Source organism: Papio anubis, chromosome 7 (assembly GCF_008728515.1).
Source record: "Papio anubis isolate 15944 chromosome 7, Panubis1.0, whole genome shotgun sequence".
Taxonomy (NCBI): Eukaryota; Metazoa; Chordata; class Mammalia; order Primates; family Cercopithecidae; genus Papio; species Papio anubis.
The window spans coordinates 154,019,772-154,043,020 of NC_044982.1; the positions used below are offsets into that span (position 1 = coordinate 154,019,772).

The 23,249-nt window shown below is 39.8% G+C and overlaps 1 protein-coding gene and 1 non-coding gene across 9 annotated transcripts in view; one reads left to right on the plus strand and one right to left on the minus strand.

The window, feature by feature from the left end:
• FMN1 (formin 1) overlaps positions 1–23,249 on the plus strand; it is a 419,748-nt gene that overhangs the window by 272,232 nt on the left and 124,267 nt on the right. For all 8 annotated transcript variants that reach the window (XR_004185219.1, XM_031668862.1, XM_009209842.4 and 5 more), the window contains 5 exons: positions 3,998–4,059; positions 5,944–6,032; positions 12,428–12,557; positions 14,365–14,511; positions 15,590–15,649. Coding sequence is in view for 7 of the 8 variants with exons in the window: in XM_031668862.1 (XP_031524722.1) it covers positions 3,998–4,059; positions 5,944–6,032; positions 12,428–12,557; positions 14,365–14,511; positions 15,590–15,649 (488 nt within the window). In the remaining variant the exon portion in view is untranslated. The remainder of the gene's footprint in view (positions 1–3,997; positions 4,060–5,943; positions 6,033–12,427; positions 12,558–14,364; positions 14,512–15,589; positions 15,650–23,249) is intronic.
• Positions 19,157–19,261, minus strand: LOC116276263. The gene has a single exon (XR_004185686.1). It is a non-coding gene; the product is annotated as a small nucleolar RNA U13 (small nucleolar RNA).

The following is a 23,249-nucleotide window of genomic DNA, read 5'->3' on the forward strand; positions in this document are numbered from 1 at the left end:
TGTTTGGAGTATGTCTTTCCAGTCACTTTAATTAATTCTTCAAACCAAAATTGAACTACCTGCCATTGCCTAAACATTTTGTGAGCCGGTCTATTATCTGCTTCTTCTAGCTGGAATGTCTTATATCCTTCCAGTTTACGTTCACTGGCACTTATTGCATATTTACAGATTGTCATTGCATGGATGAATTTAGCTTAATTGTTGGTGATTAATAGATGAGTGTTTTAAGTGTCTACCTAAAGCAATATAACAGTTGAACTTTTACTCATAACCTTTCTTCCTAAGGGGATACAGCTATTTCAAACTTTCTTGAATAAGGAAAGGTATTTTCCTTATTCATTCCCTAATAAAGAGAACACTCATTTTTGAAGTTAATTATTTTTATTAGGGAATATTCAGGCAAGCCGTGTAATCTACACCGAGTGTATGAGTTGGGGGCACAATTACGTAACTGCTGGACAAACCTTGATTTTTGGACAGGGTCAAATTGCGAAGAAGCAACCAACCATAATCCAGATACGTGCCTTATAAGGCTGTGTGCCTTTAGAGGCTCTCTGGTTTCTTTTTAAGACCACATGTTCTCTTTGTCAAGAAGCTTTTCCTCCCACCAGCAGAAGGACTCACTCTTCAGGAGTCCTGTGGTATAATCATACCCACAAACATTTACGTTCTACCTGCTGCACCCCTGGTACCACGCTGGGAGACAGTTATCAAGATGCATAAGAAATCAACTGCTGACTGCAAGGCTTTCACAGTCTTGTGGGGGAAAGAAACTGTTATGCAACATACCATCATACAGATTCTTAAAGTATACCATCTTCACCTTATGTAAAATATGACAGAGGTGCCATGGCAGAGGAAAAGACTGAGGACCTAATGATCTGAGGGTCAAGGGATGTCCTTCCGGGGCTTTGACCTCTGTGCCTTGGAGAGATGAAGAAAGGGAGGAAGCCATGGCATATTCAGGAATGGGGAATGACACAGTGTGACTGGAACCCAAGGTGCGTGGAGAACATGGTAGGAGATGACACTGAAAGTGTAATTGAGGCCAGGCAGGGAATGAGCTTAACAGCCAGACCAAGGAGTTTGGACTTCGCTGAGTGTTTAAAGGAAGATATTGGAGGTATTTTAAGCATCACAGTAAAATTTTGAAATCCATGTTTTTAAAAAATAACCTTGGTACAGTGAAGGATAGATTGCTGAGAAAGATTGAAATTAGAGATAAAAATATGATAATACAGACTCGGAGGTACCTGGCATTTCCCTTAAGACACTTGATCTGTTATTTTTGTAATTAGAGTTCTGTGTCATAGACCTTTCCTGTTAATAATGCTTTCTGAAGTTGGGTCTTGAGTGGGGTTTTAAAGGACTGCAAGGGTTTCACAGTAACTGCGATCAGAAACACCTAAGAATTCTGGAAAGTTGCATTTACAGCACAAATCACTCAGTAGTTGTAGTTTTCTTTCTCTAACTCTTTCCAGATGTTAAAGGGGATGAGGCATTAACAAGCATTAAAACACATTTACAATGTATATATTTGAAATCATGATAGTAATAGCTCATACATACCATTTTGGGCATATACCATGTTCTACATGCTATGCTAAGCATACGTCTTACCTCACTTAATATTTTCAGTAAGTGGTATTAGAGCTGTTTTGTAGATACAATGAAGCTCAGAAAATTGAACACATCAGGATCACACAATGAGTAAATTTTGCTCTATCCATGATAGTCACCTTGATTTTTTTTTTTCTGTACCTTGAATGTGCTCCTTTAGAAAAAGAAACTTGTCTTTGCAGTTACCTCTCCCTGGGACGTTATTCTCCAAGATAGCCCCAAAACTGACCTCTGCAGGTCTTCTCTTAAATGTCACCTCCCAAAGAAGCCTTTGTTGATCCTCCTGTCTAATGTTGTACATTTCTCTGTTTTACTTTCTTCATAGTAAATTGTTATCTGAAATTATGTATTTACTTGTTTATTTTCTGTCCCCAGTCTAGGATATAAATTTCATGAGATGAAGTATTTTGCACTTCTAACTTAAAAATCCACAGTATTTTAGAACAGTTTCTGGAGCATCCTGTACATATTCAACAAATATTTATTCAAGGACTGGATGGGGGAATGAATGAATCCATGTCTTCAGAGCCCGTGGTGGTTCTCAGTCCCAGCCTCTCTGGCTGTTATTTTTCTGTTGTGAACACACTGGAAGGGGCACAGCTGACGATATAATCTGAGGAACTGTGTACCTGGGCCCCAGACTGATTAACTTTTAAAAACTGGATATTTACTTACTAGGAAAAGAAACTCACAGGTCATTCTCTTTCTCATTAGTTGATTATTTGATTATATCTAAGCTTGTAATATATAGTTACCCCGGATGCGTGATTAGTTAACATGTAAACATTTTTGATAGATTATTGTTTAGAATTTGACCTTTTCTTATACACTCATGTTGGTTGATTTTTGTAAGAGAATACTGAGATTTACATAAAGTAGACATTGTTTCTGTCTGTTTTGATCTTCAAAGCATTATTCATTTAAAAATGCATGTTCTGTCTGACAAATTAGTGGATTTATATTATCTCCACACACAAAATAACAGTCTTGAGAGGGCAAATCCTTTCTTTCTGACCTTAAACTGCATTTTTCTTTGGTGGTTTCAGATTGGCGTTGGTGGATAAGTGACATTCCTTTGTCTTGGTGGAATCTGAGGTGGCTTAGTTTGTCTCTAGCATGTTAACCTCCTCTTTTCTCTCTGTTCCACGTACTTAGGAATAGCTTGCTGATTAACCCTTAGGAATAGCTTGCTGATTAACCCCTAAGTTTGAGAAGGTGGCCTGCAAAGGAATTTTAAGTACATTTCTTGGTGTTCTGTGAGGTTCCATGATCTTAGCTCACTTAATTAGCTTCGTTAAAATTGTATGAAAGGGTTCATGTGATTCTAAACCACAGAAGAAGCAAAATACCTCAGAAACAACCTGCCCCTTACCTTGATTCCCACCTTTCCAGAAACCACGGTGTAATGCAAATGAACAGAATAATAGTTGACAAGCAAAATTTTAAGGCATTCTAAGTATCACTGGTTGGTTTAATAAAATTAATTAGCCTGCCACGGAGAAAATTTATTAGCCTGCTGGTTAATTTCACAATGTAAAGTGAGGGAAGGGAGGTAGGGTTGAGGGAACAAACCCTATTAGTTTTGAATAATTATTTAAAGATGTGGACCTGCTTATTTCAAACACTTTGGTAGCCAAATCCATTAGGGATTTTAAGTCTCAATTTTTGCATCGCAGTATCTATGGGAGGTACCTCTCTAGATGAAATCATAAGCATATTAGTTAACGACTAAATTAATCTTAAATAATACAGAACAAGTAGAATCCTAATAAAACCATGGGAATGAGAGCCTGCCTGAAGACTGGCTCATGGGAGGTTTCCATAATCTTAATTTGCTATTGATGCAATTATTGCTTTTTCTTGTCTTTTTAATCCAAACAAGATGTTGGCAGTGGCCACGGAAAAGTGCCTGAAATCACATGCCTGAATTCATTTAATTTGCCAACATTGTCTTTTTTCTCTTTCTTTCTTTCTGGTAATGGGCAGGAGTCAGTTCTGGTGCATTAGGTACTAAATCTCTTCAATTACCATCGGGAAGAAAGATTTAAAATTGTGCTTGAAACCTACAAACTGATTTAGTTTTAAAGCACAAACACTTCTCCTGTGGAGCCTAAATTAAACTGCAGAAAGGACTCAGAGCCTGAGGAATTAAACAAGGCAGAGCCAAGACTCAGGCCAATGATAGGAACCATTTTGGTTTCTTTCATTTGAGACCCCTGGTGCGAGAGGAAGGGGAGCAGAAACAAGCTGAGAGGCACAGCTTGTGTAAGAAAGTGCAATACCCTATTAATTGCTTGGAAGCTGGATGTGGAGTAAACGTTGGTGCAGGGGACCTAATCAAATCCCTTATCCTCTTTTCTTTTTGGGTGCTCGGCAGCCATTTTCAATGTGGATGACTCCGTGGTTGATCTGGAGACCCTGGCAGCCTTATATGAAAACGTGAGTGTCAAAGACTTACAGAGCTAGCGTTTCCATATTTATCTTCCACCCGAGAAATGACTGCGCCGTTCGCGTTCTTTGGTAATAAGGGTTTTGACATAGCCTGGAAGAGATTAAGGCATAGAAACACAGGCTTGAATGGGAGTGGATGTGAGGAGCACTGGATTCCTAACTCCCACTGTGGTATCTGGACTAGCAGATCTCATTGCACACTCGCAAGGCAGGGCATCTAAGGTGGACACCACTTATGTGCCCTGGAACCCAGTCCTGTCACTTGCCGGCCAAGTGAATGAAGGTAAGCTGCCTACTGAAATGATAGTGTGCACCGGTGTCTACTTCTGAGGAATGGGGACTGCTAACACCAGCCTGATGGATTGCTGTTAGTCCAGATGAGCTGATGATACTGAATGTGGGAAGGTGTGTAGAATGGTGGGTATGTGTTTTGGATTTAGAGCGAGACAGTCTTAGGTGTGAAGTCCGGCTGTGTCTACCATCGCCTGCCAAGTGACCTTGGGCTAGTTACTTAAACTCCTTAGTCCCGTTGTGATCTTCAGTACAGCAGGGATTATAGTAGGCTCTCAATTTTTTTTTTTTAAATCAAATGAGGATTTAATATATATAGCAGTAGCAATGTGTTTTGAAAGTCAACAGGACTGTACACATATAAGGTCTTTTGATTTGGGTTTTAAGTGGACATAACCAGCAGAATTGTCAGGTTCACTTGAGAAGACAACACAGGAGAGTCAGAGTTCCCATGGCTGTTCATTGTTTTGGTTCACTGACTGTTAGGCTACAAAAACATAGATTGAACCACATTCTCTTAAGTAATGGTATTTCCCAGGAAGCTGTCTAGGGCTCTGTAGTATGCTGTGGTCACTCAGTTCAAAAGATGATTCGTTTCATATTTATGTCCCCTGGGACCTTAAGTTTCTTACGGAAGATTTCCATAGTCTAATAGTCTAGGCCTGGTGGCATCACCAATTCCTTGCTCATTTTCACATCTTTTATATGTATCTGGAGCTACTTACTCTACAAGTGGGTGGGAACTTCTCACGTTTCCATTAGTAAAGCTTTCGTTAATAAACCAGAAAGTACACAAACACCAGGCCATTGGGAGCTAATTATGCACTTGAATACTTAGAGGTCAGCAAGGTATAGTGGCAGAAAGAGGGATTTCCACATCCGAGGCTCTTTGACGGTTACTTAGTGCAAGCCTCAGTGGAATAATCTGTAAATTGAGGATGTAGTGGTTCAAGTTAGAGGAATTTGTCAAAGGCAGTACCTTCCAGATGCTTCGTGTTGTTACCATGAGCTCAGGACTGTACACGTGGTTGCCACTTGTTAGCTCTCAGCAGAGATAAGCTGCATACGGCTGACATAGTTGGATAAATGGAGAAAGTAGGTGACTAAATGCCAGAATAAGTGGTACAGACGATGAGTGCTCACGAAATTTGGAAAAAGGGACGATGGTGACTAGAAATGAAAGAGCCGCGAGTTCATGTAATTGGGGGCTGTTCTAAGGGTAAGGAAGCAAAGTCTAAGAACGATTTTCCTCCAGCTTCCTTACAGGGGAAGAGACAGGGGATTCAAAAGTAGAACTCAAGTAGCCGTACTTCTGTGTCCAGCTGCATGCACTTGTTAGGACTATTTGCATTGAATCTGAAACTTGAGCGTGCATCAGAATCACCCAGTGGGTTTGCACCCCCCCTGCCCCCACCCACACCCCCAGTTCTTGTGTCTAGGATGGGCCAATAATTTGCATTTCTAACAAGTGACAGGTGATGTTGTTGATGCTGCTGGTCTAGGAAACACACGTTGAGACCCACTGCCATAGCCAGAGTCTCACTGCCCATTTTTTTGGTTTTGTTTTCTGTTTTGCTACAGAGAGCCCAAGAGGATGAGCTGGTTAAAATAAGAAAGTATTATGAGACATCCAAAGAAGAAGAACTGAAGCTGCTGGATAAACCTGAGCAGTAAGGATACTTAACACTTTTCTGTTAGGCCAAAAGGAGAACTGTAATTTCTGTCTTCTTGTCTCCCAGCTCAGAATAAGCAAATCTCAACTGTGCAGCCAGCTAAATCACAACACCGTCATTGCTGTGACCTATTGCGTGCAGCAGGATGACCCTGCCGCCGGGAAAAGCAGCGCTGAGATTTGTGCTGTTGGACAGTGTGTCTCACCCCCTCCCCCACCCCACGAGACTCCCCTTTCTTGTTCTAACAACTTGTTAATTCCTCCTAGACTAAACATTTTGACCAAAAGGGTAACTGAGGAAGGAAGAAGGCATTGTTCTGTTTAAGGTTCTGCTGATGTAGCTATGAAGATGATCTCAGAGTCACAGAATTCAAATTTATTTTCCTAAAGGTCATATCCAGTAAATGCAGCCTGAATGTGCCAGCTTTTCCCCAAACTTCTTCACCTGCTCTGCCCAAATGTGGCTTTTTCTCACCCTCACTCTGTACTCTTCTCTCCAGTCACTGTCTATAGCTGCGTGCTCTGTCGTTTGCGATGCCGTTCCATAGGCTTTGAAGACCCAGAACTCTGGGGTGTAACTGGGTGACTCTTAGGGTCTCAAAGCCACAGATAAGCTCCTGGGGCTCTGCAACCCCACGCCACTGCCCAGCTTTCCACGGCCTGGGACTCTGTGAGACTGTAAAATGGGTTCAGAGGACACAGGGGCCTCTTTTGCCTGTTGCTACCTTGAATTTTTTTGTCCAATTCAGGCCAACCCTCTCAACCTAGAGTTGAGGCACGTGTAGAAAAAGAAGCAGAAATGGAGTGATCAGATCAGGGTTACAGGTCAGCCCTAGAAGCTTCCAAGGTTCTCTGGCTTGCACTGGAGTTCCATGCCTTATCCCCTGGGTCCTCTAGAAACAGGGGTCCCGAACCCCTGGGCCACAGACTGGTACCGGCCCGTGGCCTGTTAGGAACCAGGCCACACGGCAGGAGGTGAGTGATAGACAAGCTGGCATTACGGCCTGAGCCTCGCCTCCTGTCAGATCAGCAGCAGCATCAGATTCTCATAGGAGCACAGACCCTATTGTGAACTGCGCATGCAGTTGCACACAAGCTCCTTATGAGAATCCAATGATGATCTGTCACTGACTTCCATCACCCCCAGATGGGACCATCTAGTTGCAGGAAGACACGCTCAGGGTTCCCACTCATTCTAGATTATGCTCAGTTGTATAATTATTTCATTATATATTACAATGTAATAATAATGGAAATAAAGTGCACAATAAATGTAATGTGCTTGAATCATCTCGAAACCATCCCACCCTCCAGCCCCAACCCCTGGCCTGTGGAAAAATTGTCTTCCTCGAAACTGGCCCCTGTGCTAAAAGGGCTGGGCACAGCTGCTCTAGAATACCTCAGTCCCCGTGGATGCCTGGGTACTTAGACTCAGGAAAACATCTCTGAATGACTGGGGATGGGAATCGGGAAGAGAATTCTGGGTTTACCCAGTTAATGACAAACCCACATGATGGTTCTGGGAACCTTGGATGACTTGCTCTCACATGGAGAATGGTCCAAGACCCCCCCTCAAAGTAGGTTTCTAAAGCCTAGGAATGCTGTGAATCAAGTCAAGTGCTGTCTTGGTCCACTGACTTGAGACACCTTCCTTACCAATCCCTACCCTCAACTGTTCCTATGGTCTATTTCGAATCATATTCCTAATATAACAAATGAATCCCTCTTACGGTGCTAATGACTGAAAGTAAAGTGACTAATACTGGGATATTTCAACACTGAAAAGGCCATGGGGATGTATTGGGGCACAGTCGGCATCTCAGGCACTTGGGTCGTGCTGGTTATACCAAGTTACACAGTCATATTCTCCTCTAAGCCTGGAGTTGGCAAACCTTTCCTGTAAAGGACTAGATAGTAAGTATTTTAGGCTCTGTGACTTACGGGATGTTACAAATACTCAAGTCAGCCATTGCAGTACCAAAGCAACCACAGGCAATATATAAACAAATGGGTATTGCTGTGCCCCAATGAAATTTTACTTATGAACACTGACATTTGAATTTCATATTATTTTTACATGTCGTAAAATGTCGTCCTTCTATTGATTCTTTTTTCAACAATTTAAAAACGTAAACATTGTTCTTAATTCACGGGCTATACAGAAACAAGTGGTGGCCTGGTTTTGGCTCATGGGCTGCAATTTGCCAGCCCCTTAACCCCGGAGTAGCCCTTGCTCTAAGCCGTGGGAATGGCTTATCCGGTGAAATGAACAGGCAGGGAGGGATCATGTGTTTCTGCTACTGTCCTAATTATTGTTGCCATTGCCGGGACTTAGATAATGGTAGCAGGTAATTAACACACAACTTACTCTTGTTTTCTCTACTGATGGTCTAGATAGAAAAGCATTTTAATGTTTACAAATGGTCATTGCAATGGCTTCATGAACATGCAACCCTGGCAAAAAGGACTGTCATGCTATGCTGGTGAGGTGACATGCCTGGGCTCAGTTGCAGGAGGGTGAGGCACAGATAGATGGGGGCCTTCAGACCTGGGTGCATTTCATCTTTGCTACCGACCTCCTGCACAAACCAGCATTTGTTTGATTTATGCCACTCTGATTCTCTGGCAACTTATTTGCCATTAACTCCAAGTGAGTCGACTATAAGCATGTTTTACATACTGGAAAATATGAATCATTTATAGTTTTAACGTTCCAGTTTCCTAAGAGTCCTGTGGTGCCCAGTCCTATAAATCAGAGCATGGAGAGGCTGGCCTCATCACTCACCTCATCAACTCTCTTACACTCCAGTGCCACATTTAGAAAGCCATTCCCCACAGAGGTGTCATCTGCTTGGGACCAGGCTGTCTGAGAACCACTCCCGCTAGGGATGGCCCTTGACTCTTGTGCTGCCTGGTGATGGTTGTGAGGTGAGGCTCTATGGGTTTGATTAGGTCTGGTACACGCTCCTCATGGCCTAGGGTAAGAACATTATACACAGCCTATTGTGATGTTTCATGAAGGTCCATAGCTGCCTTGGGACCCCCACACAGTAGACTGTGTTAGTGTACTCCTCCATCGAAGAATGCAGGTTGCAACATTCAGTTATGCTGTATGTATCACCTCTGTGCACATGCACCTTAGGTCGTACCATTCAGAAGCTTAGGGATAATAAATGAAATGTTAGTCCCTTAAAAACAATGGGCCACATTGCATCATTCCACCTGTCAGCTGAGTTGCTGCTGTAGATGTGTAACCCAAATAATGTGAGACACAGAACTTCTTTCATGTATTAGAATCTGAAGTTGCAGTCTCTCCTGGAAATATTAGCCTACATTGGAGAAAGAAAGGAAGCATCCCTCATTCGTGGCTTCTTTTGGGAATATTTACTCTTCTTTCTTACTGAACCTAGAATGTAATGTTAGATAGCCCAAAAGGAACTCGATCCATAAATATTCCTAAGTACCAAAGCTCAGTGTCCAAGATCCTGTGCTTGGGAATATTTAAGAGAGTTACTGTGTTTGCTCTCGTGGGTAGAGGATAAAACAGTAGTGGGGCAGGGCAGGGGAAGATAAGATATTTACCAGATGCTTGCTTCACAGCCTTCAAAGTAACCCATACCTCTGGTACCTTAGCAGATAAATAAGAGAGGAGCTATGATGCTCCTTGCATGGCTGTTTTTGGATGGCAAGGGTCGTAAAACCCAGTTTTTTTCCTTCAAATTTGCTTCTTTATTATTTTGTGTTTTCACTATATCAAATATCCAAGCCAAAACTGCAAAGTCATCCTGGGCTCTTCAAAACATCTCTTTGGATTAGATTACTCTGGGTCTTGCCACCTTGGTAGCTTCCTCATCCATTTGCCCCTCTCCATTCACACCGCAAGCCCCTCTTACCTTTCCTCTTGGAAGACTACAGCTGTGGTCTAGGAGGTCTCCCAGCCTCAAATTTCCTATGCCATCCAATCAGCTGAGCTGCTGCCATGGAGATTTTCTACAACAAAAAGCGGAAACTGTCACCTTCCGGTTTAAAACCCTTCATTCGTTCAGAAGTTTAAACCCCATATTTTAGAATACAGAACACAATTTTAGCATCTGCCCTCTACTCACTTCCCCCAGCCATACCATTCAGCCTGTCTTGGCTCTCCCGGCAGTTTCTCACATGTTGTGCATGAGCATCACGGGGCTCCAGGGACCCTGGCTGACAGTGTTCCCCCCATGACACTTGAGTGTCCTGCATTTGCTTTCCTAGCTCCTCTTCTGGATCTGTCACCGAGAGCACTCATTCACACTCCACAGTAATCACTGATTTACTTCTCAGATTATCAAGACGGGATTGTAAATTAAGCTCTATTCTCAGATTTTAGCATGGTCCCTGACACACTGCAAATGCTCATACATTCCTAAAGGACAGACTGACATTCTTGGTGACTGATCGCTAGTATTAATTTTCAGTTCTTTCCAAAAGTAATGTAAAATTATGGTCTTTTCTACACCCTCCAACTCTTTGTATGGGTTGCAGACCCTTCTGCATAAAGAGGACATTGAAACATTAAGATTCTTTAAGAGCTTTTCCAGTGCAAGCCCTAACCCCAGAAAGGCTTTAATCCTAGAGAGCCTTGCAGTTCTATCTTACCCTTTCTTGTGCAACATACATTAATAAGACTATGGTCTTGTGTCCTCATACTGGTCCTGTGCTTCCTCCTTTGAGATTAGTTATAGGTAACTATTCATTCAGCATTTTCTGTTTCCATCTAAGTCCTTTTTGGTGAGCTGAGGCATTGATCTGTATATTTTCCCAGGTGGTGTCTGTAACTGCTTCGCTCACTGTAATAGGAAGTGTACATGCTCTGGGAACTTGAGTCCTGAATGACGTCTCATGGTCACATTTAGCAGGGGAGAAATGCACGGCCCTTCTTTCAAAATAGCTCAGCATCTGAATAAATACATCCTCCCCAGACTCTACAGGATCAAATGCTGTCAGTCCTATGAGCTTTTTGCCTTTTAGATATTTGTGAAAACTGATGATGCCCCTGATTTCAGTAATGATAAATGAATAAATTGTTTAATGTTATATCATTAAGAAGTAATTTACACAGAGTTTAACTTTTTCATCTTGTCCTAATGCAGAATTCCTATGAGTTTCCATGTTTATACTCCATCATATAATTTTCATGATAATGGGTTATTGAACTTTAAAACAAGATTGTGTTTTCTCTTATGGGTATTCCTTGCTTTCATTGAATGTCATCTTAAAAAAAAGATTGTGGATTATGACCTAGTTGTGGAATAAATATGAAATCAATTGATGTTAGAAATTTATTACAACTCAAATCTCCCTGAAGGTAGAGGTGGCACAGGGTATATAAGCGAAGAAAATATCTTTGGGTATAAAAAGAAGTGGGCTCCAGCTTTGTTCCTATGTAAAACCATTTTTGGTGAGAGATGGCAAAATTCCTTGGTAATGACATTATGAGTTGACCAAGAGTTTCAGAAATATCAGTTAATCGTCATCTCAACTCCAAAATGAAATAAATGGCTGTTAGTAGATTTTCTCCTTTTCTGAATTCATGTCCAACTGTTTCCACCCATTTTCGTTTATACCCCTTCCTCTAGTGGTTGGCCTGGAGAATATGTAGCTCTTCCAACTTGGTTTTGTGAAGGGAACCAGTGCCCAACTGCTCAGACAGTGAGCTACTGTGTGGAGCTCAGTACTCACCTTTAGCTTTTAAGATCTGTTTTGCCATATTTTTAAGGAAACTTTAGGTTGTCTACTTAATGAGTGCCTGCTTTGTTCTAAATACTGAGTTGTAAACTATGTCTGTATGTGTAAGTTAATGTGAAAAAGTAAACAAATATCTGGAGAATGTGATCATTATAGACCATTATGTAACTCACTGAGCAAAAATAGTAGCAATATCATTTCAGTAAGAGATTTTTTTTTTAATCACTTGTCTGTAGACATTTGCCTCAAGTTTTCAGTTTGCTTAGCCTGTATAAATACACCTTTAGAGAATGCTGTATTATGAGGGAGTTTATTGTATAATTTTTCTCGTATGTTAAAGACTAGGGCTTTCCATTTGGCTTTAGTCTCTTGTTTGGGCAGCAGGAGATAGATAACTTGTTTAGTATACTTGTGTTAACTTTCTGTTCCCGAAGAAATTTATGTACCATACATTTATTCATCATGATAGAACCCCTTTAAAAAGCAGCCCTGTTGTCAGCAATGGAACCCATGCCCTTGGAATTCCTTGAGTCTACCTATCTGCCACATTTTATAATTGTTAAGTTCAGATTGTTAGATAAGGAATGTTCCCAAAGTGGATCTTTTTCAGCTGTCTTTTTATTTTCTTTGTGATTATATATGAAGGTAGATGACATATTTTCTTTTTTACAGATTTTTACATGAGTTAGCCCAGATTCCTAATTTTGCTGAGCGTGCCCAGTGCATAATCTTCAGATCTGTCTTTTCTGAGGGTATCACCTCCTTGCACAGAAAGGTAGAGATCATCACACGAGCTTCTAAGGTATGTTTACTGTCTAATTTAAAAGATAGCCTTGTTCTGAAGAGCAAAGGAGAAAGTGGGAGAGACCACTTTAGTGCCATTATAGAAACCTTTATGGACTCATATTAAATGTTTTTCTAAGTGTAAATTTGATGATTATCTTGCCCAAGTGTGTGTGTGTGTGTGCGCGCACGCGTGTGTGTGTATGAGAGAGAGGGAGAGAAAAGGAGATGCAGATGGATGAAGAGGGAGAAGGAGGGAAAAAAATGACACTTTTACAGATTGCTTCTAAAAAACTCTGAATATCTTCCAAAGTACATACTGGCCACTAAAAAACAATCTAAATAGCATGGTCTGTTTCCTGTTTTACAATTTGAATTGCAGAAGAGATTTTACTTTAGATCCATGCATTTGATTATCTGAAATGTGTCAACCTAATAAGAGGATTCTAGACACTTGATAAGTGAAATAAATGACTGACAACGAGTCATTGGCAAATAAGTATTTGCTGGCTTTACTACATTGGTGTTCATTATAAGGTTAACTTCTAGCACCTGGCTTTTTCTCACAGTTGACCCATGCTCTTAAGGACACGTTATTCCTCTCCACAAACACTGTAGTACTTTGTTCCTTATTTGGAGGCATGATTTTTTTTTCCACTAAGATATGAGATATTTCAGTAGAGAATAAATATTACCAAACTATAATTATACACTCACTAATAATACCTGACAGGCAGGAGCAGAAAAAGAAGTCTGCCTGGAGCTGCATTTTTCTTTCTTTCTTTTTTTTTTTTTTTGAGACAGAGTCTCACTCTTCTTGCCCAGGCTAGAGTGCAGTGACGTGATCTCGGCTCATTGCAACCTCTGCCTCCGGGGCTCAAGCGATTCTCTTGCCTCAGCCTCCCAAGTAGCTGGGATTACAGGTGCCTGCCATCAAGCCCAGCTAGTTTTTGTATTTTTAGTAGAGACGAGGTTTTACCATGTTGGCCAGGCTGGTCTTGAACTCTAGACCTCAGGCAATCTACCCACCTCAGCCTCCCAAAGTGCTGGGATTACAGGCGTGAGCCACTGTGCCCAGCCATCACTTTTTTTACCCTGAAATAAAGGGGGATAAAATGTGAATTAAGACTATAAAGAAAAGAAGTTTCAATTGGAAAATTGTAATTGAAGTAAAAAATAAATAAAAGGACAAACAAATGAGACAGGGAGCCAAAGAAAATCCTAAGCAGCTTGAAATTGTAAAAGTTAAATAGACATATAACAAGCACTTAATAAATGTAAGTTTAATAAATTTATTAAAGATGGCCTACTGCCTTAAAATGCATTATTGCAGTTTACCTCTGAAAATTATATCCAGGGATAAAGAAGAACATACTTCTATATCTGCTCTGCATTTAACTGTATTGGTTATATAGATAAATAGTCTGAAATACATCCTCAAAAGGTAAACCCCTTTCTACATAGAAGTCATCAAAGGTTAAGCCTTACTATATATACCAACTCCTTTTTTACAACTTCTATTTTAAAATAAGTATTAAAAATTAAACTGGCTGAAATGAAAAATATAAAACCAATAGCTAATCCTCATGTGTTAAAACGTGCACTGTTTATAATTAATTTGTTGAGTGGGTAGAAAAAATGGCTGTTAATGTGTTTGTAAAGACACTTACGGCTTAGTAAAGTGTGTTTTTCATTTCACCAACTGTTAATTCTGTTGGTACCAAGCCTCCCAACAGCCTACTGAGCACTCGGTAAATATTTGTTACTGAATGAACATGGGTACCTTTGGCATTCAGCTCCGTAATAATTGGTGTTTGCCATCACAGGGCTTGCTGCACATGAAGAGTGTGAAGGATATTTTAGCTCTCATTCTGGCGTTTGGAAATTATATGAACGGAGGAAATAGGACTCGGGGACAAGCCGATGGATATAGCTTAGAAATTCTGCCCAAACTCAAGGATGTCAAAAGTCGGGTATCTATCTTTCGTAATAAGTTTCCATGATCTGCCATTATTTTCTTTCTTTACCTTTAATTTTAAAAAACGTATTCCAGATTGTTCCGTTTATCTCTCTCCTCCCCTTAACATCAATCATTTATATTAGAGCGTGCGTTTTTTTTTGTTTCTTTTCACTTTTGAATGAAGAGGTTTTTTTTCCACATTAGACCTTATTTTCAGTGACCCAATTCCCATCTTCGTGTGCTCTGACATACACAACTAGGTATTCAGCTGCTACTCAGTGAGAGAACAAAACAGATAGTATACAGTACCAGGATCCTGCAAAGGCTGGAGGCTCTTTGGGTTTAGGGTTTAGGCTACTAGTAGTATACTCATTCCTGAATGGCAGAGCCATGGTGAATCACCAATTTTTTGCCACAACAATTGGGCTGGGGTCTACTGTCGAGCTCTCTGAGCCTGGCTATCCCTTGGCTCCACACCCCTGCGGAGCTACCTCTTTAGAAACAACCAGCCCATATCTAGGCGTCCCATGGGGGGCGGGGGTGCAGGGAGGGGAAACACACAGGCAAATTAGAATTAGACCCCAGTGAACAGGACACAAAGGCTGCCTTGTGGGAGGGCCTGTTCCCCGCCCCGAGGCCTCCCGGGGTCGTAAAGTGGCGTGGCGCTCCGCTTAAGCTGGCCTGCATGGTTTTTCACACCATTAAGAACACACGTTTTTTGAAAGATGGGAAGGGAGGGGTGCTTTTCTGTTCTAGGCCCTGGTTCCCTTCAGCACTCCCTGCCCCCGCCTGTCTTGGCTTTATGCCAGAAAATACAAGGAGACAATGGTTTTTGTTTGTTTTAGCCATTATTTCAGAAGTTTGAGGGATCATCTGTTTGTTGTTCCCCAAACAGGATAGTGTCATTTCTTTATGTAGCCGGCATAATAAATGGATGGGCTAAAGCAGAGGAAGGAAAACCTGCCAGCATCGAAGAGAAAGCCAGTTTTCACAAATCAGAAGTTTCTCAACCTGAGATTTTCATCTCTCAACCATGTAACATGACAATTTCATGGGAATGATTTTCATGTACATTTCTCTTTTAAACCTAGGATAACGGGATTAATCTGGTGGACTACGTTGTTAAGTATTACCTGCGTTACTATGATCAGGTAAGAAATGGCATTACGTGGAAAACTTTCAACTCTTACTCATTGTTGGTATTCATATGTTGGATGATGGATAGATGGATGGATGAATTGCAAGCCCAACATAGAATATGAGAGCTCTCCAGCTTGTTTTACAGATGAGCACACTGAAACCAAGAGAGTTTAGTTGACTTATGGAGAGAAGCGTTATTCAGTGGTGTAAATCTACGGAGTCTCAATCGACTGTATAACACAGCTTCAGAGAGACCCCTAGTTGTCTTAGTGCTTTATGGCCAGATTGTGAGGTTCTCTGTGGAATCTAGAGCCACTCAGTAATTGGTTCTAGTTGAAACTGTATTTGGATGATACAGAGCAAAATAGGAAAGTTAAGACTCAGTAGTATCCAATATTTTATCAGTAACGAATCTATGAACAGGCTGAAGATGTAGAATTTGAAAAATCCTTCTTTTCTGCTTAGAGGCCTTTTGCAATTAGAAACAAACATTTCTGTGTGAGTCCATCTGAGCAGAATTTTCTATTTTATTCCTTTTTGTTAAATGGAGAACAAGAAGTTGTAATTTTGAGAAGAAAGAGGTACTGTTGTAAGACGTTAAGAAATACAGCGATCAATATGAATGGTAAAAGTCTCAAAGTAAATGCTGTCAGGACTCCTGCCTAACCATCCATGTAAGCAGAATTGTTCGTAGGCATCGAGGGAAGAATAGTAAAGATCCCAGGGCCTTTCAATAGGCCTACAGTTTCATCCAGAAGACAAGTGAGGCACTGATGAACTCCATAATACTGTCTTCTACCCTCCTGGTGGGCTTATCTAACTATTTTCACTCTACCTATAGCCAGGCTCATCATTTCCACCTCCCCAAACTTTTCCCTGATTTCTGTTAAGAATATCGTAGTTTTTGATAGTTTTTGGTCATTCAGGCATGAAACCTTGTCCTTCTCTGGCTCCTCTCTGTCCTTCCACTGAGTTTGTTTCTGATGTCCTTCCTTGTTTTGTTTTGTTTTGTTTTCCTGCAGACCTCAGCTTACCCAGGTTTTAAGATCACTCACCTGGAGAATTTCAGTTGCTTTCCAGCTCAGCTCTATCTCTAGGTTCTACCACTCTAGGCCATCCCACACCCTCTTTACACAGCTCTGATCATACTGCTTTTCTACTCAAAACAGAAGTGGCTCCCCATTTTCAAGTGAATGAAGACTCTACCAATGTAATTCCAGTCTTTTACAGCCTTGCTTTTATTACTTTCCCTCTACACGTATCCTGTGATCCAACTCAGGACCTGATGTTTTCCACACACACCCTGTGCTTTCTTACTAATGTGTTTTTTACTTCTGATGTTCTCCCTAACTGAAAGTATCTTTGTCTCTAGCATTTTTATAAAACTTCCCTTTTTTCTCATTACTCCTCTCTGGAAATAATAAATTTAAAGATTTTTTTGAGAAAAATTTCCCAGTACCATTACCAATATATGTGTTACAGACTTAACCATAAAAGTACCAGACCTTTGTGAATAAATTTATGTGATTTTACTGAAAGTCATAAAATTTAAAAACATAGAGTGAAGAAAAGAAAAACCCAATTTTTAAAAATTGGGTAATGGGCTTGAATAGACATTTCTCCAAATAAGACAAACAAATAGCCAACAGGTGCCAACATCACTAATCGTTCAGGGACATGCAAATCAAAACCACAGTGAGATATCCCATTATGCCTTTTACGATGGCTGTTAATCAAAACCAAAACCCAAACCCTACCACACGGAAAATAGCAAATGTTGACAAGGATGTAGAAAAAATGGAACCAGTTAGTACCATTGGTGGGAATATAAAATGGTGGAGCTGCTATGGAAAACAGTAGGGAATTTCCTCAAAAAATTAAAAATAGAACTACCATATGATCAGACAATCTCATTTCTGGGTATTTGTCCAAAATAATTGAAACTAGGATCTCAAAGAGACATTTGCCCTCTCATATTCATTGAAACATTGTTCACAATAGCTGAGATTTGGAAACAATCTAAATGTCTGTCAATAGATGAATAGGTAAAGAAAATGTGTATATGTACTAGGGAATATTATTCAACCATAAAGAAGAAATAAGTTCTGTCATATGCTGCAATATGGGTCAGCCTTGAAGACATTCTAAGTGAATATAATCCAGTCACAGAAGGGCACATACTGCCTGATTCTACTTACATGAGTATCTATAGTAGTCAAACCAAAAGGAACAGAAAGTAGAATGAATGATGGGGGAATGGAGAATTGAGGATATGAAGTTTCAGTCACGTAAGATGAAAAAGTTCTAGAGATTTGTACAACAATGTGCTTATGGCTAACAATACTGTACACTTAAAAATTTAAGAGAATAGATACCATGTTATATGGGGGTTTTTTGTTTATTTTTTACCACAACAAGCAGTGGCACTATGTCCTCATGGTACCAGTCAAAATTCTAATCAACCTTAGAAGTTGACAAAATAATTTTAAATATTATATATAAAAATAATTAGATAAAAATTTGACCAGGATTTAAAAATGAAGACAGAATCATTCATTTACATATTCTAATATATTATAGAGCTATAATAATTAAAAGTGTAGAATGGTAGAATAACATCAAAAATCTTGAAGAACATGAAAAAGAAATCTCAGAAATGGATCTAAATAAATATGTGATAAAAGAGAAATTTCAAGTAATTGGGAAGAAAAAGAAATTCAGTTATCTCCTAGACCTCATACCAGAGACCAGAGCAAATTTTTAAAGAACAAAAGAGTTAAGTGTAGAAATAAATGAAAAATAAAATCAGTAAGACGTGACAAAAGTGTAGGTAAATACTGATTTTGAAGTAGCAAAATCCTTTCAAAGTGTTCAGTCTAAGGCAGAAACCATAAAAGGTGAGAATAACTTTCAATGCATAAAACTAAAAAACTTTAATTCCTAATTACAATTTTAAAATACTTTACTATCTCAAAAATGACTTAAAACCAAAATCAAAATAACATACTGGGAAAATGTTTACAACATAATAGACAATGAACTCTTGAGAATTAACAAGAAAAAAAACTTTCTTCCTTATTTTAAAAGAATGGCAAAATATATCACAGGCAATTTACAAAATACATATAGAAGACATAAATTGCCAACTAGATATATAGAATTAGCACTGTAAAATGATCAAACCTTTCTCAGGACTGTCATATATGGTAAATCAGGTTATTCTGTGTTTAAGATCTCTAAGTCAAATGGGACTCATATCTAGCCTGCCCTTGATTCACCAAATTATATATCCTATAAAGGGCACACTTAAAACAAATTCACATAAAGATGCCATGTGCTTGTCGAGCTGTTTGCCCAGAAAGCTGTTCCCATCTACAGGGAACACATTTTCCTAATTTATACATATATGCTTTATGGGCAGGCAAGGTTGTGGGGTTTTTTTGTTTGTTTGTTTGTTTTTCTCTTTTTGATTTCCTTTTCCTCCCATTTTTTCATTTTTTCCTTTTCTTTTTTCTTCATGTCAGACAGGTAATGTGTCCATATCATAACGAGGTTCGATGGTGGCGCATCTCACACATGCATACGAACACCCAGTCTATCACACTCATGAACTACAAAAGGATCCAAAGCAAGGTTTTCCACCTTTCTGTATCAAAAGTCCTAGAAATATGTGTAACCTTTTAAGAAATTTCTACCCTAAGAAAACAACTAAGGATTTAATGACTATTTACTTATAATAGCTTATAATAGCAAAATATTGGAAAAATTTTAGTAGGTGTACAATGATAGAGACCAAGGTCAAATAAATTGTTCTAGAGTCACACACTGGAATAATATACTCCCGTGGAGAGTGTATAGGAGAGAATGTAGTGGTATTAGAAAATATTTTTGATCTGTTTTTAATTTACAAGCATGTGTTTCAAAATAACATCAGTATAGTACCCAATATGTAATAGATAAATATAAATACACACAATCACACAGAAAAACCTGAAAAAAATACATTAAAATGTTTCTTTCTGGATGTTAGGATTGTAAGGGGTTTTCTTTACTGTCTTCTGTCTTTCCATTACTAAACATAATGAACATGTATCCCTTTTGTAAAAGGGAAAAAAGATGCAGTGAAAAATAACTTAGTCTGATCTTACATGACCTTTCTATGAGGTCGTTGCTAACATCCTGATCTTTGAAGGAAGGCTTTGAAGCCCTCAGCTTTGAAGCCTGGAATTACTTTATTTGAATCTCTCTCAAGATGCCTCTTATTCTGCCTTGTATGTGTTTATGAGGAATTACCTATTATCTTGACATTGGTTCTTGAGGTTCAGAATTCATTGTTGTCTCTCTCTCTCTCTCTCTTTTTTTTTTTTTTGGTTTGAGATGGAGTCATGCTCTGTTGCCCAGGCTGCAGTGCAGTGATGCAGTCAGCTCACTGCAACCTCCGCCACTCAGGTTCAAGCAATTCTCGTGCCTCAGCCTCCCGAGTAGCTGGGACTACAGGCGTGCACCACCACGCCCAGCTAGTTTTTTTGTATTTTTTAGAAACGGGGTTTCACTATGTTGCCCAGGCTGGTCTTGAACTCCTGACCCCAAGTGATCCACCTACCTTAGCCTCCCAAAGTGCTGAGATTACAGGTGTGAGCCACCATGCCTGGCCGTTGTCTCTTTTTTATTGTTTGTAATACAGGTGTCTGATAAAACTTGCTGAACTGGATGTAATGTTAATATTCACAAATGTGGAATTCAAGTGGCATCTTTAGAGAACTAGATATGAGGAGATGAGAGCTGTTTTCTGGTGGAGTGAGGAAGGTGTATTTAGCTTCAGGAAATTAAGAAGCTGCAGCAGGCACATAAGCACGTACCCTAGGTTTTGACAGCAGGTACTAGTGTGGCAGAAGAGTTATCCTGAAGAATCTTTGAGGGTGACATTTCTAACCCTAGGTTGGCATGGTAGTGCCTACCTCAGCCAAGTCAGATGCATCGTGTGGGAAGGCTGAAATTTGCCTGTGGAGTATAGTTGTGGTTGAAAAGAGCTGAACCCAGTGGAATCAACTTCACAGAGGAAAATCTTACAATGAGAACAGTTTCAAACATGGGATGGCCCAATCTAGAAAAAATAAGCCCACATTAGTGTGGTGCTCTTCTGGCGTTTACTATGCAAAATGCATTTCACTCAACAAGAGTGTAGAATTGTGTGATTTATGAAACTAGCTCTTTCCTCTAGGAGCCTAAGTGATGATTTCTGTGGTTAGTGGTGATGAGCAATTAGCTAGAGAAAGGTGACTCCTGCTCCCCGCTTCCTTCTTCTCATGCCTGGTTTTTGGTCCAAGTCTTGGTCTGTGAAATTTAAAGAAACCCATGTAGAGTCATGCCGTTTGAACTCTAATTAAGCGGCGTTCATAAGAGCTGCTACCAGCCTGATACATTTAGCAACATACGTTCCTCTTTTTCTAGCGTGCGTGCACACACAAACACACACACACAATCAAAACCAAGACTGAATCTGATAAAGTTTTGAAAAATAGAAAGAAATACTATGTCTGAGTTCTTCTAGTGTAGATTAGCATGGAGCTTCGTAGTGAGGATCTTAGATGTTGTTCCATGTTGGCACTCAGACGAGAGTACTACTTCTGTTTTAAAGTAGTAAAATAAGTATATGAAGATGGCAGGAAAAAAGTATATTGTGTCTAATAAAATGAAGAAAACTACCATATCCTAGCATCCCTAATGAAGCTAGTGGCCTTAAGGAGGAAGGGTCAAGAGGATTCCTGAAACCACAAGAAAACATAGTGATAAATTAGATGTCTCCTGCTAAAGGTACATACATCTCAGAACCATGTTTTATAGACCCTCTGTAGTAGTGCCCGTCAACCAAAAATAAAGCTTATTGATATGCCAGATGTTGTTTACTATACCAAGAACAAGACACAGTTTCTGCCTCTGAGGTGTTTAGAGTCTAGTGGGGAAGATGTACAAGATAACATGGCAATTTAAAAATTAATGGTGATACATAAACTAGAATACCTAGAAGAGATGGATAAATTCCTGGAAAAATACAATCCTCCTATCTTAAATCAGGAAGAATTAGATACCGTGAACAGACCAATAACAAGCAGCAAGAATTAAATGATAATTTAAAAATTACCAACAAAAAAAGGTCCAGGACCAGGTGGATTCACAGCAGAATTCTACCAGACATTCAAAGAAGAATTGGTACCAATCCTTTTGACCCTATTCCACAAGATAGAGAAAGAGGGAATGCTCCCTAATTCATTTTATGAAGCCAGTGTCACCCTGATACCAAAATCAGGAAAGGACATAACCAAAAACGAAAACTACAGACTGATACCCTTGTTGAACATAGATGGTAAAATCCTTAACAAAATGCTAGCTAACCGAATCCAACAATATATCAAAAAGATAATCCACCATGATCAAGTGGGTTTCATACCAGGAATGCAGGGATGGTTTAACATATGCAAGTCAATAAATGTGACACACCACATAAACAGAATTAAGAACAAAAATCACATGATCATATCAATAGATGCAGAAAAAGCATTCAACAAAATCCAACATCGCTTTATGATTAAAACTCTCAGCAAAATCTGCATACAGGGGACGTATCTTAATGTAATAAAAGCCATCTATGACAAGCCCCCAGCCAACATAGTACTGAATGGGGAAAAGTTGAAAGCATTTCCTCTGAGAACTGTAACAAGACAAGGATGCCCACTCACATCACTCCTCTTCAGCATAGTACTGGAAGTCCTAACCAGAGCAATTAAACAAGAGAAAGAAATAAAGGGTATCCAGATCAGTAAAGAGGAGGTCAAACTGTCACTATTGGCTGATGATATGATTGTTTACCTTGAAAACCCTAAAGACTCCTCCAGAAAGCTCCTAGAACTGATAAAAGAATTCAGCAAAGTTTCCAGATACAAGATTAATGTACACAAATCAGTAGCTCTTCTATACACCAACAGTGACCAAGCAGAGAATCAAATCAAGAATTCAACCCCTTTTACAATAGCTGTAAATATATATATATATATATACACACACACACACTTAGTAATATACCTAAGGAGTCAAAAGACCTCCACAAGGAAAACTACAAAATATTGCTGAAAGAAATCATAGACAACACTAACAAATGGAAACACATGCCATGCTCATTGATGGGTAGAATCAATATTGTGAAAATGACCATACTACCAAAAGCAATCTACAAATTTAGTGCAATCCTCATCAAAACACCACCATCATTCTTAACAGAATTAGAAAAAACAACTCTAGGCCGGGCACAGTGGCTCACGCCTGTAATTCCAGCACTTTGGGAGGCCGAGGTGGGCGGATCTCGAGGTCAGGAGATTGAGACCATCCTGGCTAACATGGTGAAACCCAGTCTCTACTAAAAATTAAAAAAAAAAAAAAAATTAGCCGGGTGTGGTGGCGGATACCTGTGGTCCCAGCTACTCGGGAGGCTGAGGCAGGAGAATGGTGTGAACCCGGGAGGCGGAGCTTGCAATGAGCTGAGATCGTGCCACTGCACTCCAGCCTGGGCAACAGAGCAAGACTCCATCTCAAAAAAAAGAAAAAACAATTCTAAAA